General features: G+C 37.4%; 1 protein-coding gene across 5 annotated transcripts in view; it reads right to left on the bottom strand.

Annotated features, from left to right (window-relative positions):
- The window catches only part of LRP1B (LDL receptor related protein 1B), a 584,143-nt gene that overhangs the window by 330,816 nt on the left and 235,016 nt on the right, over positions 1–18,311 (bottom strand). For all 5 annotated transcript variants that reach the window (XM_048952659.1, XM_048952661.1, XM_048952662.1 and 2 more), the window contains exon 3: positions 13,521–13,658. In XM_048952659.1, the coding sequence (XP_048808616.1) occupies positions 13,521–13,658 (138 nt within the window). The remainder of the gene's footprint in view (positions 1–13,520; positions 13,659–18,311) is intronic.

Below are 18,311 nucleotides of genomic sequence, written 5' to 3'. Positions count from 1 at the left end.
AATATTTCATTTTTTGAAAGACCTTAATTTTCAATTGTTATTTTAAATCTTTACCATGATATTTTTTTTCCTAGCATTCAGGAGTCTAATTATATTGCTTTACCTTTCCCTAAAGACTTCAAAATCAAGTTGCAAAGGGAAATTCTGAAAGATGAAAACATTTCCTTAACTACTGCAGCTTTTCCGTGCTTATGCCTCCCCAACATGCCCACTGTATGAGCCAACACTAATGTCATTAAGAATAAGTTTCCTAAGAACAACTCTCTTGGAAGGCAGATAAATTATTCTGGAAGCGCAGAATTCCACAACCATACTTTTTGTGAGAATCCCTAAATGCACAGCTGTGCCTTCATTAGGGAAGAAAGAAACATGTGAGAAGCCCTTTCACAGCTGAAGTTGGAAGCAAAGGCCTGCAGATGTATCCCTTAATAAGAATGTATTTCATTCATATTACTTTTTACTTTGAAAGAGGATTGTAACTCACACTAACATGAGCCAACAGCTATTTCTACTTTCACTTACAGTTTACAGACAGACAAGAGCTTCCTAGATCCTTGCTGGACATTGCTGAACTGATGGCAGCTTTATGAAGACCAACAGATTAGTTTTCCTTACACAACTAATGTAAGGTAAATTCACTGGAAGCGCTGTATCTCCTTTCACACATATGTTGGTGTGGATGTGGAAGGTAATAAAGCTGGGGTCCAAACTAGCCTGTCTAATTCATGTACTACGTATCGTTTACATCCTCAGGTATATATTTTATTTATTACATATATCCTTAGTTATACAGCAAAGGTTCCTTTGGACCATAGCAATCCTTAGGAAAGATGAGTCAATTTGCTCATATTTCCTCCCAGTTGTAGACCTCTGTTATCAGAAAGAAAAAAAAAAAAATCCTGGACTGGAAGAATTATTTTTTTATTAAAAGTAATGAGTGGAACCTCATTAAGGTACACAAATTACAAGATTGCAAATTTCTGAATTTTACAGAAAATGTTTGCCTTTTTCTTAAATCCCACAAATTCCAGTTTCAGCACTAGAATGATACATTTCCTTACATCAGTTTCAAGACAATGTCAGAAAACCTGACCTATATCGGTGGAGTTCAGAATAAAAGGTCTGTTTTCAAATAGTAGAAAGACTGATTTTCTGTTCAGATCATGTAAGGGCATTTTCTGCCTTTCATCTGGTTCTTCTTTGTAAACCTAGATAGGGTACATATATAGAAACCACTAACTGTAAGAGAGAAATCATCTATGATCTCCATTTTACTTCATCTTAACAATAATCCACATAATGTCACTAAGAAGTATGATGATATTTAAAGCATTTTTCCAGTAAGCTCAAGAGAGGGAAATTACTATCTGAAGATGACTGTGTTTTATCCTTTCCTCTAAGAAGAGATGTTATGACCAACAAGAGATTTTGTTTGGATATGCGTTTATTTCCCTTTTCTAAATATCAAAACATCCAACTCCCATGTTAAGCAGAGCCATGTTTTCAGGATGATTCTTATGCAGCATATGACATTCAGATTTAGCAAGAAGTACAAGGACAGGCTCCACGCTGTATCCACTTACATTTGTAATTATCTGATTATTATTTAACACAAAATGTTTGTATCAGTTCATGGCAGAACAGTTACACTCCACAAAAGTATTTCTAAATACAATGTCCTTAAATGCAAATACTCGGGATATGAGAACAGTTTTGTTTTCATGTAGCTGCATAACCATTTGCCGCACAGACCTTATTCCCATCTTTTTTTACTCTCCTGATGTTGCTACATGCCATTACTTCTTGAATTTAAAGCTACATTCATGACTTTCCTGTAGAAATAAACTGCTGCACCTAAAAATTTCCTGTGCATAAATATTTCATGATGCTCTTGGATCACATCGTTGTCTTTCAATGAAGTAAAACAGCTCCAATTCACAAAAAGACAACTAAGTGTTTTGATAGTTCAGAACTGTTAGCTATTCTCCTAATCTGCAACTCTATGGCACTTCCTACAGTAATGCCTTGATCCCCAGTGAAACTTCTGTCATAAATATTTAAAAGAGAACACAAAATGTGACTGCACATTGTTTTAACTTTGGAAATCTAGTTGAGCAAATAAATCGAGATCTGAATGCTCATTAAATGATTATATGTTTGTTTTTAATAAATCATTGGAGTCAATAACATAGAACGCAACTAAGATGTGGTGGTGAAAATGATGACAACAGTCAGGGGCACAAGCTGTTATCCTGCAAGTACATTATTTATCCACTAGGTTTTTGGGATGGTTCCTGAGATTGTCTTGAAATTATATCGAGACAGCTTGCCATGGAAAGACCTCATCACCATGTTTAAGATTAATACATCAAATGAGATTATTCTTTCAAGTACAGGACCTTTATTTTAAAAGCAGTTTCAAATTAGGTAGTCTGAGAACAGGGGGTAGAACAACCAACAGCTCTTATCTTTTAGTAGAGGACACTTCCCCTCTTGCATATTCCCTCTGACATAAGTACAGGTCACAGCTCCGGGCTCCAGGCTAACCCAAAAAGATCCTTCAAGGGTCCACAGGGACTTCTGTCACCATTAGATTTGCTCAGTGGATATACATAACTGATACAAAGAGCTGCCTTTTCTACGCACAGCTGGATTCCCTTCTGATAAATTCTAGGAGATGCACATCATTAAAAAAGGGAGAAAAAGTCAGCTAAGCTAGTGGCAGGCCCTTCATTCGATGCATAATTTTGAAAGAAGCTATGAAATATGCAAGACCATTAGAAAATAAAAAGTACCATAGACAGCAACAAATTGTGCTGAATTGCCTGCTGGTAATCAAAAAGTGCATTTGTTTAAAAGGCTCTATGTAGTTCTTAATGAGCAAGGATTCTGACCTTCAGTAGCATGGTGAGGAGATGTGTTTGTGGCTTAAATCCCTACAAATGACTCTTTCATTTTAAAACACAGACATTTTCTCTCTGGATAATCTGGCGCTGGGAACGTGACATCAGCTCTCACGGAAGATCACACGAGCATGGAAACCAAGCTACATCCCAAAGGGTCAAAAAAATGTCACTGTGCATCTGATAAACCCATTTTTGTAATCAAGAGTCTGCTGTGCTGCAAACTCCTCCTCTTTTACACTCTTATTGGCCTTCACTTTCTTTGGGAAAAATTGAAAGCTGACAACGGTCCATTGTTCCACTGACCCATCCCATGTATAAGATAACTTATCTACCAAGTGGCATTTTTAATACTTTGCTCCATGTTAATGGAGCTTAAGAATGACTGGATAGAAAAGAAATTAATTTAGAAAGATGTTAAATGTAGTCTCAGGAAGCTTCATGTCATCGAATACCTTTCTGCAGCACGATTTCCCAGAGTTAAAAAGTTCAGAGGGCAGCCAATACAATCGTAACATCCTCACTCAACAGTTGAGATACATGCCAGAAAACATTAGTGTTCTGCACAGAATAGGAAAAGGTCACATCCTGCACTTCAGATACAGCTCACCCTTCTCTGCATCTCGCATTTTCCTAGTTTCTTGAAAAATGATCATACTTTTGTATATATAAAAGCTTCAACACCAATTCGATATGAGCATTTCTAGAAGTTAAGCACAAGCTATTTTTTAGATTTGGATAGGTCCCATTCAAAGGCCTACACTCAATGGTATACTGCCATCAACTGAAGTAGGCTTCAGATTGGATCCCAACTAAATTTTTTTCCTTGTTGAGCACTGTTTACTTTTTTTAACAAGTGCTTTCATAATTGAAGAAGTTACAGAATCACAGAATCACAGAATTGTAGGGATTGGAAGGGATCACCAGAGATCATCGAGTCCAACCCCCCTGCCAAAGCAGGTTCCCTACAGCAGGTAGCACAGGTAGGCATCCAGGCAGGTCTTGAACATCTCCAGAGCAGGAGACTCCACCACCTCCCTGAGCAGCCTGTTCCAGTGCTCCGTCACCTCACTGTAAAGAAGTTCTTGCGCACATTTGTGTGGAACTTCCTATGCTGCAGTTTCTGGCAGTTTCCCCTTGCTCTGTCTCCACAAACTCCTGAAAACAGTCTGGCCTCACCATTCTGCCCCCCACACCTTAGATATTTATAGACCTCGATCAGGTCCCTCTCAGTCTTCTTTTCTCAAGGCTGAACAGACCCAGTTCACTCAGCCTTTCTTCATAGGGGAGATGCTCAAGGTAAAGAACATCAGAACCTTGGGAGCACATTACTCACGCAGAGAACTAGAGAGAAGACCTACATTTTCTTTGCATAACATGCTTGGTTAATAAAGATATTGACTGGAATGTTGCTTCTGCAATATACCAAACAGTGTTAAAATTATGTGTGGTTCAAATATAGCCAATTTCTATTACTTTAATTAAGTGAGTACTACCGAAGCTTGTACAAGTACCATTTAATATCAACTGTGAATTTTAAGACATTCAGTCTCCAGTTTGTCTGTCTCCAAATTTCAAGGAATGGTAGTTTGCAGTATGTACTTTCCTCAGCTCAAAATCTATAAGAACATGATGAGAAAGCATAAGTTTCAACCACAGGTCTGCTTTACTAGCACTCATGTATAGCAATGAGCCAAACCTTATATCTACGGACTCTGTATTTTCCTAGTTTTCATTCTTTCTTAATTGTTTTCAGCTATTCTTCTTTCTTGCCATTTACTGACTATATTTTCCCACGCTATCATTTCTCTTTTTCACATCTCCCTACAATTTTAACTTTTTTTGTTTCGCAATGTGTTAACCTGTATTTTTCATGTATAGCTTGAAATATCAATCTTAATACTGTGAGCTAAAGTAATTATTAAGTTATGCTTTCTTGACTCAGATTTTTGAGAATAAGAGATGACCAAAACCTTTCAGACAAGAAATAATGAAGTCTGGAAATCAGTTCCTGTACGCTATATGCATATTCTCGTTTCTGAGAGAAAAACTAAGAGTTACTTCTCAAAGTATTAAAGCAAAATTTTTCACACCACTGAATATTATCAATCTCACTTAAGATTGCTGGTGTCATTTTGACTTGTTTATCACAGTCTAAGGAATGATGGTAACTTTTAATTTTTAAATTGTATTACAAGACATGACAATAACTTAAACTTTCTGATTATACAATTTCTTGAATATAAAATTGCAAAATGCAAGAAGTGGGATGTGGTAAGAAATTGAAATCCTTGTCTAGGAGAAAAATGAATGAGTTCTTTTCCTTTTTCCTTCTTTTTTTTTTTTTTTTTTTTTTTACCTATGAATTGTATTGTGTAAAAAGGCAGAATAGCCTAAAGAAATCTTCCTGATGTATTACCTTCTGAACACTTTAAAGGAATGATTTAAAACCAGGCAAAGGAAGCTTCCTTCATCAAGTTTTCTGATTGTGTAAATAACTGACCTGAAAAGATTTAAGCTTGGCTAATCCTGCTTTCCTTGATATAACAGACTACATATTGCATATCAGGAAGCCTCTGTAGAAACTAGACAATGCTTTCTAGCTACTGAAAAGCAAGAAAGGAAGAGTAAGAACTGTTTGAATGAAACCTTTACTTGTTTCAATTTGTCTCTCTTTTATTCTCAAGGGAAGGAAGACAGGGGACCCAAGAGAAACATGTTCATATCTTTGCACAATTTAGAGGCACTTGAACTCCTTTTTCCAGGAGTGCCCTAAATCCACTGCCCTGAGATGTCCTTTTCATTCCGTCATTCTCCAGAGGCATGGGGATACGCAATGCGACAGGCAGCATGTCAGCAGGAAAGGAGACCAGCCTTCCCCAGAGAGTTCCAAAGTGCTTCAACACTGAGTAGAGGCTGAAGATTGCTGTCTGATTCAGTGCGTGGCCTGAAAATGATGCCTCCAAGTTCTCAGATACACATTGTATAGACATGGCCAGGAAAGTGGATGCCACACAGGACCATATATATATGCCAAGTGGGAGTGCATTTACTCCAACACACAGAATTAAACCATTTTGGTTAGTAATATACAAATAATGGCTAAGACAGAACTAACTGAAAAACAAGACCGATTCTTCGCCATGGGAAAGAAATATAGTGAACACACCTGGAGCTCCAAGTATTTGTTATAATAAATGTTTAACTGTTTATTTCAGAGAGGAGCACCATGAGGAGGAGCTGTATCCCCCACACAGAACATCTTGTAGTTTGCACGTTTGTTTATTCACCTTGTGAAGATAAGGAGCTGGGAAGTCAAATCCCCTCAGGCAGGGAGGGAAAAAACTTGAAACCAAGTCTCGTAATTTAGCTTGGCTGAAGGCTCCTGGGGCAGAAAACTGACAACTACACTTCTGACAAATTATGTGATGCTAGCCCTGGAATTTTCTCTTTTCTTTCTTCCTTTCTATTTTCCATTTGATACTATTCTGTAAATTTAGGTCAGCTTTATGAATAAACTTAAGGAGACCAAAGCCATGTTTTTCATCAAATGTACCTTAAACTTAATTTTTATTCAGACTTCAAACATCAGGTTACTCACTTACTTTACAATTCTGTTGATATGAGCAATGAATACATAAATAATGTCACTAGAAAAGGAATCTATGGAAATTTAATAGTGATGACTTTATTGGTGGACGGCTGCTTCCTACCCAGTTTTCCTCATCAGATATAAGTTTATAATTAATATAAGAAATATTAACTGAATTCTTCTTACTCTGTAGGTATAAATTAAGAAGTTCCCATATACTCCAAAGATACATACTGAAAAAGGAAAAACACAAATAAACACACAAACAAACAAACAAACCTCAAGCAGAAACTGGAAAAAGTATAAGATTTCACTAAGTCTAAACTATACCTTCCTTTCCCTCCAGTAAGCCGATGAGAAACCTTTTGCCATCATTCTCCCAGTACCTCAAGGTTACTACAGTTCTATATGCACTTAGTGTCAGGGCTCTAGTTCCTCTTCACTGGAAAGCTGTTTCCATGTCTTTGTTTTGAAGATGAACTGAAGAAATACTCGGTGATGTAAAATACTGGAGGCCAAGTAGCAGCTCTAATTCCTGCTCATAGAGTGAATTTATGAATTTCAGGGCTTTTTGCCCCAGAATTCCTACTATAGAGATTATTTCTAGAGTATTTATCTAAATAAAAGTACTTTGCAATTAATAGATATACATACATGTTATGTGAGATAACTCCTTAAAGAATGCTACTGGCTGTACAAGAAAACTTATTAGGTAATAATACACAATAATGAAGAGAAAGATAATTAAAATTCTTAAAACTGAAACTGAACACTGAAAATTGGATGCTTACTATAAGACTTTGAATGCCAGTTTTCTTTTTTTTATAACAACCAACAACAAAGAGCATTTAACCTAAATCCCATGGATGTAGAACAAAGCTTTCTCAGATCATTCCATCGCATGCTCCTGCTGCACTGACTGGAGCTATTCTCATCAAGATTGTGTAAGCTGGTTCTCCACCATGCCAGCTATCTGGTTTGCTCAACTACTATGATCTAGTTTAAAATATAAGACATTAATGTCTGTTAAGGTTTATGCATTTACTTGGCCATAGAATCATAGAAAAACTAAAATATTGGAGTTATAATCTTTAATCCCGTCATATAAGAAAGATGAGAAAGAACTCCATGGTTCAAACATGCAAGAGTATATTTCCCACTGCAAAGATGGCTTCCAAAACCTTGAAGAATGTTTATATATCTAAAACCATTTTTGCTTATCAGGAAAGCTAGTCAGCAATTATATTGAGGGAGGCGGTAGCTGACCAGCCTTTGGTTTTGCCAGAAACATTATCCATCTTTTTTCTCACAAGAAAATTACTGATTGGGATTACTAATTGGGAGCAGATAAAACATGCACCACTCTATCAACATACAGAATCACAAAACTCTACACAGCTTGCACCCTATGCTTTTTAATGATCTGGTATCACATATTATTATTATCACATACGGTGAAACTTTTAAATTCTACACATCATGTACTATACAGACAATAGTGACACCTTAACAATGGTGTTCATTTGTGTACTGTGGCCTGAGACATCTCTTTAGCAATAGCCCATAAAAGGTGGAATGAAATCACATCACTCAAATTCCTTCCTCTGCTCTCCTCCCCCTTCCAGCCACCTTTAATTTGCTTCGCTGCAATAGGATTTTGTGATAGAAAGTTATTAAATCACCAAGCCCATGCCTTCTTTCTCTTGACAGCAGAACAGACTAAATGACCTTGGATAATTTCAATGAGCCACATCATACTGCATAAAGGTAAAAAGATGAGAATAACGTACAAGGAACTGGATAGTTGGAAGGTAAAATGAGAAAGAGACAAAATAAACCCCAACAATGCAAGATATGCTTTTGCCCAGACAAATGCAGTTATTTACTACAAGCTCTGTTCCAAAGCAAGACTGCCTATGATCATCTCTTTTTTTTAGTGCCTATTCTTTTTTCTCTTTTCTGTTTTATAACCAGAAGTGAAAAGCTTGATTCAAAATGCAGAGTGGTTGCAGAGGGAATAATTTTGAGCATTACCTGATGGTTTCAGCCGCCCTGTTGGTACATCAGGAGCAGTGTGAGATTTCCTGGGTGTTCAAGGATTCAGTAACCTGATGTGACACTTTGTACATCACAGTCTTAGAAGATGAGGAGTGATTTCAAGCTTGTCAGAATAAACCAAATGAGTTTACAGAGATTTCTTTTGCAGGTGTGCACAGGAAAGGTCTCATGAGAAAATGTTGGGAACATTTACAATTCTGGACTAATTTAGATTTTCTTTCTTCTTCTGAAGCAATACTTAATGGGAAAGGAAAAGTGGAGGGAAAGAAAGAAAAAAAACAGAACAGGTAGATTTGGATCTAAATGTATCTCCACAATATTATAACATTTAGTTTTGTAATTTCTCATTCTTGAAAGCTCTGAAGATCCCATAAAATACTGAATGTGTGTTTTTGCCTCTGGTAAGCGCTACTTGAAATTTCCCAGTGTTCCAGCTGTAGAAGTGAGTGAATACATGATTCAACAGAAGCAACATCAATCTTCATCTTGTAACAACTGATTCAAAAAGTCTAACCTGGAAATTAATATCTTGATTATAAGATGCTGCAAACATTTCAATTATTTAACTAAATGCTTTGTATTTGTGTTTTGCAGGGTTTTTTTTAATGCTAAATGATCCGGAGTTTATCTTTATACATTCTAAAGACTAGAGACCATACTTCAGATCCCAATTAACAAAGATCTAAATAATCCAAAAAGGACTCTATCAGATCTCAGTGAAGTTCAGTTACACTTCTAGCTTTAATTTAAAAAGTACATCAAGAGACCACTGTGATCTGTCCTACATTTTCTTATTTGTAATTAGCCTATAAAAACATGTTGGGTTACACTCAATTAATATATCAATTGTTTTTTCCCAAATTATTTTCATAAGACATCATTCCAAATGTAACATAAATTGTCCTGTCTGCCCAGGCTCGTCCTGTTACCGGGGTCAGGTAAGGCAGGCAGGGAAACATGCAGGCAATTTGTTGACTGTGACTCTCAAAATAGCAAGGGCTTTAACAGATGCTGCAGTCCTGCTATTACTATTAATTTCAATATGTGATTGAATACTCAGTATTACAAATAGGAAAAGATACAGTTGCATGTTTCTTGCAGCTCTGGCTTGTGAGAGGAGCTGCTGTGACCCAGAGCCAGGATGAGCAACGCGTGCTCACTGTGGGCTCCCTAAGTCCCAGAACAGCATCCTTGGCACTTCACATATGGGGTACTAGGCAGACACTACTGAGAGCTGACCAGTAGCAGCAATTGCAATGGAAGTGTCCTCAAAAACCTGCTCACCGCTTACACTTCACAGGTTAGTGCAAGAGCAAACCTCCAGATTTTCCCTCCAGTGTTCCTCTTTCCCTTCTCTCCCCAAAGCATTGCCTTGTCTGTCCTCAAACCAAAAAGCACAGAGCATAACCCACATCATAGCTTTGACAGAAGACTATTTAATGAGGTCCCCATGTACTTTACTGTTAATGTGTCCATTGGAGAACTGTACATGTAGGCTGTTAAAGCTGTTATATGGTCTTGCCAGCTACGAGGGATAAACTTGCTGCAGTATTCCCACAACAGTGCCCATCACCATGTAATGGACGCTGCAGTGTGATGCAAAACATACTTCACCTTTAATGTCAGAGCATCAGTGTGTAATTGCACTGGGCTCTTACCTGGGCCCCTGTTATTTCTGTCAGTTTTGTTCCTTGGTAATTGCTCCAAAAGTGTTCAATTTTATGATAGACTGGCACAAAGCCAGAATTTCAGATCATTTGTGCTAGGTTAGGGTTTTTTTTGGTTTTTTTTTCAGTAATCCTGTAGTATTTGCTGGCTGAAATGCCCATAATTTTAGCATAATAATTCCTTCACTATTAATAATAACTTAGTTCTTAAGCTAGTTAAGTGAAAAAGGGCATTTCTATATTCTGTAGAAGTCCTTGTTTTCTATAGCTCTAGATCAGAGAAAAAACTAATTGTGACATATCATCTCCAATTTCTTGCCATTATATAAAAAGTACAGATTTATAGAACTGCACAGATCACCTCTGCAGCCCTATTAAAATCTCTTTCTAAGATTCATAGGAACGTGAGCATAATTCTCCAGAAATTACCTTAAGGACATATCTAATCTTTTACCAACTCAAGCCCAAGTAACTCCGTCTTCCTATCCTTGATGGATATTTGTCTAAGCCGTTTCTAAAACCTTCAGAAAAGTACAAGGTATTTTCACCTTCAGAAAACCACAGAAGCTGAGGCTGGAGCAATGGGAAGGCATGGGACCCCTGCAGTAGCTGACCGCAGCCAGTCCCAGTCCCATACTGGCAATGCCCTAGGCAAGCTCATGAGCACGGCGTGCTGGGATGAAGCGTGGGAAGAAAACATGCTGAGCTCAAATAGTTCAGCTTGCGGTAATTTGGCGGCTCCCCTGTGGCACAAGAAATCTCAGCGTGTTGCTTGGCTGAGCTTTAAAAGTGGTTGAAAATGCAACAGAAATAGAGATCTGGCCCTTGGAAGAAACACGAAGAACTGTGCTAAAGTAAAAAGCTTCACTGACAAGAACAGCTTCAAACCACTCCTTTGCTACTTTACTACTCAAGCCTGGGTCTAGTTTTGGCATCAGTAATTTTTACCTGAGCCTTGTCAAGCCTCCAAACAGCCAGTGCACTCATCTCCCTGATCAGGCACCAAGTTGAGACTAAGAACGTTGATCAGCCCCAAACTACATTTCAAACAAGGGGCAGGTGTATACTTTCAGCACTCGTTTATGCTTCCAGCATCTCTAAAGAATTTTTCAATTAGTCAAAAAATAGCTAGGAAACCAAAATGACTAAATACAAATATTTTACTGCTTACACATGCTGTGAGTTTCATTTTCAGTGAACTAAGGACCCCTTCTCCTCTGAAGGACATTGGAACACATAATGTGAAACAGCTATACATAATAAAACATTTTTTATTTCGTACTGCTACAACCCCTCCTGAATTTATGCATTACATTTGCCAGCAAAAAATGCATATGTGCCTGAAATAAAAGATGATGAGAAAGAAATGTCATTGTATTTACTACTATTTCCTTGAAATTTCACATACATTACCATTTCACACTGCAGATACAATCATATTTTTACTTCCCTGGGAAAGGTTCAGGCCTGAATATCTCTCAAAGATCGTAATATAATGAATGAACAAAAGAATGTTAAATGTAGAGAAAGAAATTAAAATAGTTCCAGTTACAGAATGTTTATGCTCTGATAGTTCTTAAGCATTATTAGAAGCCTTCACCCTTGTGGAACTGTGACCTGCACACTGCAATGTCTTTGCCATAGTCATGTGCCCCATGTCTTGAATCAGGAGTTTGTGGCCTGGTGCACAGACCACTTCTTATTTACAGAGAACAACCAGCGTCCCTAGTAAAACATTTCAACACAGGACTGTGACCAAGCGAGCTCTTTGCAATTCCATGTTTAAAACTGTTGTTTCCCCCTTGATAGATCAAAAATATCACATGGATAATGTTAATTAAAGAGGAACATAACTTAAATGCCATCTTTGCTACTAATACCAGGACAAAGTAACTACTCAGCTAGGTTTCTGGGACACCTTCACCAATTTTGTCCACACAGATGATTTAAACATATCACTTGTACATTCATCACATAGAAAATACAGCAACGGAATGACTCAACAGTTTTCTATTCAAAGGTAATGCATTCAAATTTCTGATACACACGAACATATCACAACGACATATTAGTGACAGATGTTAGGAAACTGCTACAAAATACGAATGAGTTGTTAACCACCTATGACATTAATAGAAATATCTATAAAAGAGCTTCATCATATGTGTGCTCTGTGATCAAATGTTTACATTTTATATGTTTTACTAAACGCTATCATAATTTATCAGAGCAGACGTTAATTTTACCAGTGGGAAGTTTTCATATTCATTTATGGTAATAAAAAAAGGAGTGGGAATCAATCTGAACATCACAAAACTGGTTGGAGCACTAATTAAAGGGGGATGAATGAAGACAAGTGACTTTTTGTGATACTCCATTCCAAAATACTGGCCACAAATTGCTACATATGGAACAAACAAACAAACAAACAAACAAAAACACTTTGTTACATTCTGATTATTTTATTCCCCTAATTTAAATAGTTACAGTATATTAAATATGTATGTATATATATATATATATATATATATATATATGTATGTATATATATATATATATATACATATATATACTATATATATATATATGTATATATATATATGTATATATATGTATATATATATACATATGGTATTACTCAGCATGGGCAGTTTTTAATCCTTTGTCACAACCAGAGCAATTTATAGAAATATATGAATCACTGAGATCATAAATACTCTTCTCCAAAAAAAAGCCCACATCTGCAACATAAGAAAGCCTCAGCAGGGGTCAAGTACTGCTGTGGCTAGTTTGATTTCTTTTTGGATACTGGAACCAGTGCTAAAATCAATATGCTGACACAAACGTTCATTTTCTGTAATGCTTGTTGAGCAAGCACTACAAAAGTAGAGTCTTCAAGAAAAGAAATGATTCCCATCACTGTGAATAAGAATTGTCATATATTGCATGACAACCTGTATCCTCACCCAGCTGTATAAAAATTACTATTTGTAATTTTATGAAATCTGCAGTATTACACGGATTAATTCTAGATAGCACTTTTTGTTCCTCATTTATTTATTTATTCATTTATTTTTGCTTATTTTTTTTAAGGGCTCGGGTTTTATTATGACAGTTCTGGAAATCTTTTACTGAATATTGTTACATTTGATTCCAGTAGAAGTCCCAGAATCTGTTCTTAAATTTCTGTTTTTGAACATGAGTCAAGCTAATGGTTATCAACAGCTATGACCTAGCAGTAAGTCTACTGATTGAAATTTGTTCAAGTTAAAGCATTTTTTGCTCAGCAAATCTACTCACCCCGACAATGCACTCCTTCGTCGTACCCATCAGAACAGTCATAAACACCATTGCAGAGCTGGGACAAGTGAACACATTTGTTTGTACCAATGCAGGTCATGTAATTCAGAGGACATTTGAAATCTGCTTCTTCGGGACCTAAAAATAGACACAGAAAATGTATTACAGAGACTTTTGTATCTGCAACAATGCAAAAAAAGAGTTCTACATCGCATGCTATTTCCACTTGGAAGCTAAGGGCAACACTCTGTGTATTAATCCACTTTGAAGCTTTTTAGTGCATTGTCACTGCTGTAGTTTGGAAAATTAAAACCATCAAGTAAAGATTAGTGCAATTAAAAGGAAATCATTGGGTCAGAGAGGATTATTTCCCAAAATGCAGGTGATAAAACATTGTGTTTTTTTTTCATATTAAATTTAACAGATGCTAAAATAAATTTTTATAAACATTACAGTGCGATAGTTGTGCAATAGCCTTGTGAATCATTGTAGAGGATATCTATGCTTGTAACAAGAATATCTTAGTATTAGTATTCACTGCTTTGCTATAATCTTAGCTCTCTATGAAAATACATACAAATAACAGAATCAGAAGACTGTAGGGGTTGGAAGGGACCACTGGAGATCACCTAGACCTTCTGCTGAAGCTGGTTCCCTAGAGGTAAAGCAGGCTCCCTAGAGAATGCTCCATATTTATGGCTGCATTAGATCAGAGAAACTGCACCTCCATCCCAGAAAGGTGCTTGAAACCACACAGCACAGGATTACAGTGAGAAAACAAGGATGCTGTGGTTACTCTCTTGGGGACATCAGCTCCTTAGCTCTGAACAGTTAAGTACAAGGATTTTTGAGGCTCTTCTGCTTATCTCTTGGTGACGATTCTGACTGTTAAAATGAACAAAGATACAAACAGACAAAAAACCAGCCAACTATGTAATTTCTCATGATATGGACTTTAGGGCTTCTAACACACAACAGAGAATGTTTGGAAGCCTGAAGGGTGTAGCTCATTTAGAGGATGACGCATAACTTATGTGTGGTATATGACTAGCTACAGAGACTGGAGGTGTGGAAATTGCCAGGAAGCAACTTGAACCTCCTTGACTGCTCGCATTGGAGCTTTGGGTCTGTGCTAAACTGACAGCTTGTACCATTCCTCAGGGGAAATATAACCGAGGATGCACTGTGCTCAAGTGCAAGTTGTTTTCACCTTCTGCAAGGAGCTAGCTCTGAGATGAAGGGCAGAAGGAACAGAGAGAAACTGAGAGCTGCTTCCTCCCTGGGAAAAGCTCAGTGCTGGCAGATCATACCTCTTGGAGCTAGCAAGACAAAGCAAAGCAAAACTCCAGAGGGGATTTAGGATTTTTAAACACATTTAGATAGTTCTTAGCATGGCCCACTAAATAAAAATGTTAACTTAAAAAACTTGCTCCAATGCAAAGACATGAAGTAAAAACTTTCACTGCTGTCTCTTCCATCAGAAGGCTGCCCACCATTCAGAAAGGGCAGATGAAAGAACCAAAGCTCAGAGGAAAGACTCTGATCACATCCCTGCCTTCCATATTTCTGATTAACTGTGAAGCTGGGTGCTGTTTCTAGGGATAAAAATGTAATGCACACAGGGATGAATGCATGGTGTCTGAGGGCATCATTTTTATTATAAACATGATCTACAGTTTTTCAGAGAAATTGTATTCCTAAGACAAAGGGTTTAAATACCTTCTGAATGAAAATAAAGGAAACAACTATTCCCAATGTGTTTTGGGTTAAGTAAGTACTGAGAAAACGTACAGACATTAAAATTCTTCTCCAATAACATATTTTTCCTATGTTTTCTGTTAAAATTCAAGATAACAAGACAGTTGAGAGATGACCAAAACTTGTGCTAAGTGTTTGGTATGAAGACAGTACTAAGAAAACCTGCTGAGGAGAGAGGCAAGGCAGCACAGAGTGGGGTCAATGCAGTTTTATCCCCTTCCAGCTGTGTACAGGAACGTGGGGTGGGGTTTTGTCTTTTGGTGCTGTTTATGCTTAGTTTGTTGGCATTTTCTTTCTTTCTTTCCTCCCTTCCCTGAGGTAGGACAGATCATCCCAAGAAGCATCCCACGCACACAAAGCTCATTCTGTGCCTGACTACTTCCACCAGTACTGGCCTCACTCTGCAGGACTCTCAAAGAACCAAAATAAAGCAACAGAGAGCAGCCATGAACTCAGTGTCTGAGAGGCCATATAAAACTGAAACATTCCATTTGATTCCATTTTCAGTTGCATGAGCACTCAAAGGCACCTACAATGTAACGAAAGCAAAGCAATGATCTGATTTGCCCATACAGCTTGTTTATTCATTGCTTTAGAGCCACTGTGAATAGAGCGTGAGGCAAAAAAGAAGACTTTTTCTTTAAAAAGTGAACAGTCATAAAAAATTCCTTAGACCTGTGAACTATGGAAACCACGGCAGATTGCTAGAGTACTTTCAGCATTCCTGATCAAACAGAAAATCCGAGTCCCAGACCAAAAAAAAACATAAGCATATGTGCTTTTCTTCGAAAAATAATGAGTGAAAATAATGATTCTCTTAATTAACATTTAAAATCTCACCAGGAGAAAATCTGATAAGCTAAAGATTTAGGTATTTCATTTTGACTTTGTGTTTTTCCTTTTAAAATACAAAGATTCCTTCAGGACACAAACATACTGCAATTTAAAATATATCCTCTAACTTAGAATCAATAGGAGCGGGGCTTCCTAAATTACATTTCTTTCATGAGCAATAGTCGGATGGGAAACTGAAATACTGCTTGCTGTGTTTTGCTTTCAAGACAGATTTAGTGCATCACTTGTGAAAATAAAAAGGTCAAGATTAGAAATGAATGACTTCTTACAATGATTAAGATAAATTCATATATACACTGTGTTTCTTTACTAGATGCTATGGAGATAAAATATCTTTTGCCCAACTGACCTACATAAGAAAATGACTTCAGTCCACAAAAAGCAGAAGCGTCTGTAAAATGACTCGAAAAGGTACCAGGCCCCAGTTACCCAATGCCATCAATGAAGTAAGAAAGCATGTCCCAAGTCTCAGAGCTACCCCAATCACCCACAGTCTTCACTGAACAACAAAAAAACCCACTTAGCTAAACAACACTGCGTATTGCTCTGCCTTCAACGTAGCACATCCTTTTCCTATGGAATTCTACCCCGCTGCTGCACTTTCTGAACCACCTTATGCAAATAAAGATGAGCAGCTTTTTATCTTGTTTACTCCTCTCCCTTTTCCTTTAACAGACAGCCACTTCTGGCAGTTTTATCATGTGAACTTTGGGAAAAGAAATTTTAAAGTGTTCTTCTTCAAAATAATCTCAGTGTATTTTACATCAGTGCAAGAATACTGAGAATATAAAAGACGGATGGTGTCTTTTCTTCCTTTCAAAAGACACAATAATTCCTAGCCTTGCAGGCTGGTGAAAAAATAGTCAAAAGTAGTGGCTGTAATTATGGTAATACAGCATCCCTGTGCTTCACTCATACCACATCGACACATACTGGGCGGGGAGGATGGAAGGAGCAGCATAGCTTTATAAATTCACACTTAGAATATGTAGCCATAGTCAGCCCACAGTGGGTGCAGGTCAGGATCAGGCCCAGTGAGGGCACCAGGCTCTGACACAACAGGGATGTGGGGAACTTGTCACTGTTACTTTCCCCATTCTGGGCCTTGGGAGAAGTCAGGATGACAGCAGGAGGGCAATGATTTCAGATCCAGATGCCTTTGGCTGTTTTACCAGAGTGACCATTTCTGATTTGCTCACACCATGCCAAGGCTCAGACTACTTTTGGAGCATGTGATGAAGAATGATAAACACACTGCATTGTGGTTTTGCCCAACCTGTGCAGTATACAGTGAATCTAGCTAAAGGCCCTTCATCCCAAGTGTCCTTCCTTTCACAGGGGCTGACAAGAGTCCTTGGGCTGTCCTCCAACAGAAGGGCATGGAATCGATTCCACACAACCTCTGCTTTCACACCAAAGACACACCATGAGAAGGTATAGAAGCCCACTGCAAAAACTAGCAGAGACATTTTATCATGCAATTTGATATGGAATCGGTCTTGAGGCATTTTTATAACCAATCCTCTACCTGTGTTGCTTCATGCTCATACTATATTAAATTTCTAACTAGTGATGCAACTGGGAATGCTCAAGCTGATTATTTCCACTGGATTTTGTTATCACAACCAAGGTAAAAATGTTTTCTCATCAGCAAAAATTATGGATGAACATTTCATTGTGTATGTTTCTTACTAGAAACATCCTCCAAATTTAATTTAAGGTACAACATTCAGTGCTAACTCCACAGTTACAAACTATGAATAAAAGATATTTGGCAAAGCCTGTAGAGATAGTCAGACAGAAGGAGGCATGCTATAGTGCTTAGCACAAATTCAATGTCTATAAAAATTTACTGTAGTCAAAAACAAACCCTCACTTCTTTCAGACTCATTTAAAGATCCTTATATGTGACAACTGCTTAAAAAAATGCAGCACAGCTGCTAGTTTTGAGTTTGGTGTTTTCACCTTTGTCTTTCTCAGGACAGTTTTAACAGAAGTTTTTTCCTTATAACATCTCAGGTAAGCAGTTAGGTAGCAGCTTGCAATTTTAAATAACAGACAAGGCAGAGAAAAGCAGCACATCCCTTTTATAACAAAGCATTTAATTTACTGGAAATCCAGCAGTTTTCTAGCAGCTCTAACCCTGAGCTATCCTCAGCCACAAGAAACAGTTATTCC

Source organism: Lagopus muta, chromosome 8, assembly GCF_023343835.1.
Source record: "Lagopus muta isolate bLagMut1 chromosome 8, bLagMut1 primary, whole genome shotgun sequence".
NCBI classification, from domain to species: Eukaryota; Metazoa; Chordata; class Aves; order Galliformes; family Phasianidae; genus Lagopus; species Lagopus muta.
This window is presented reverse-complemented; position numbering and strand designations above follow the sequence as displayed.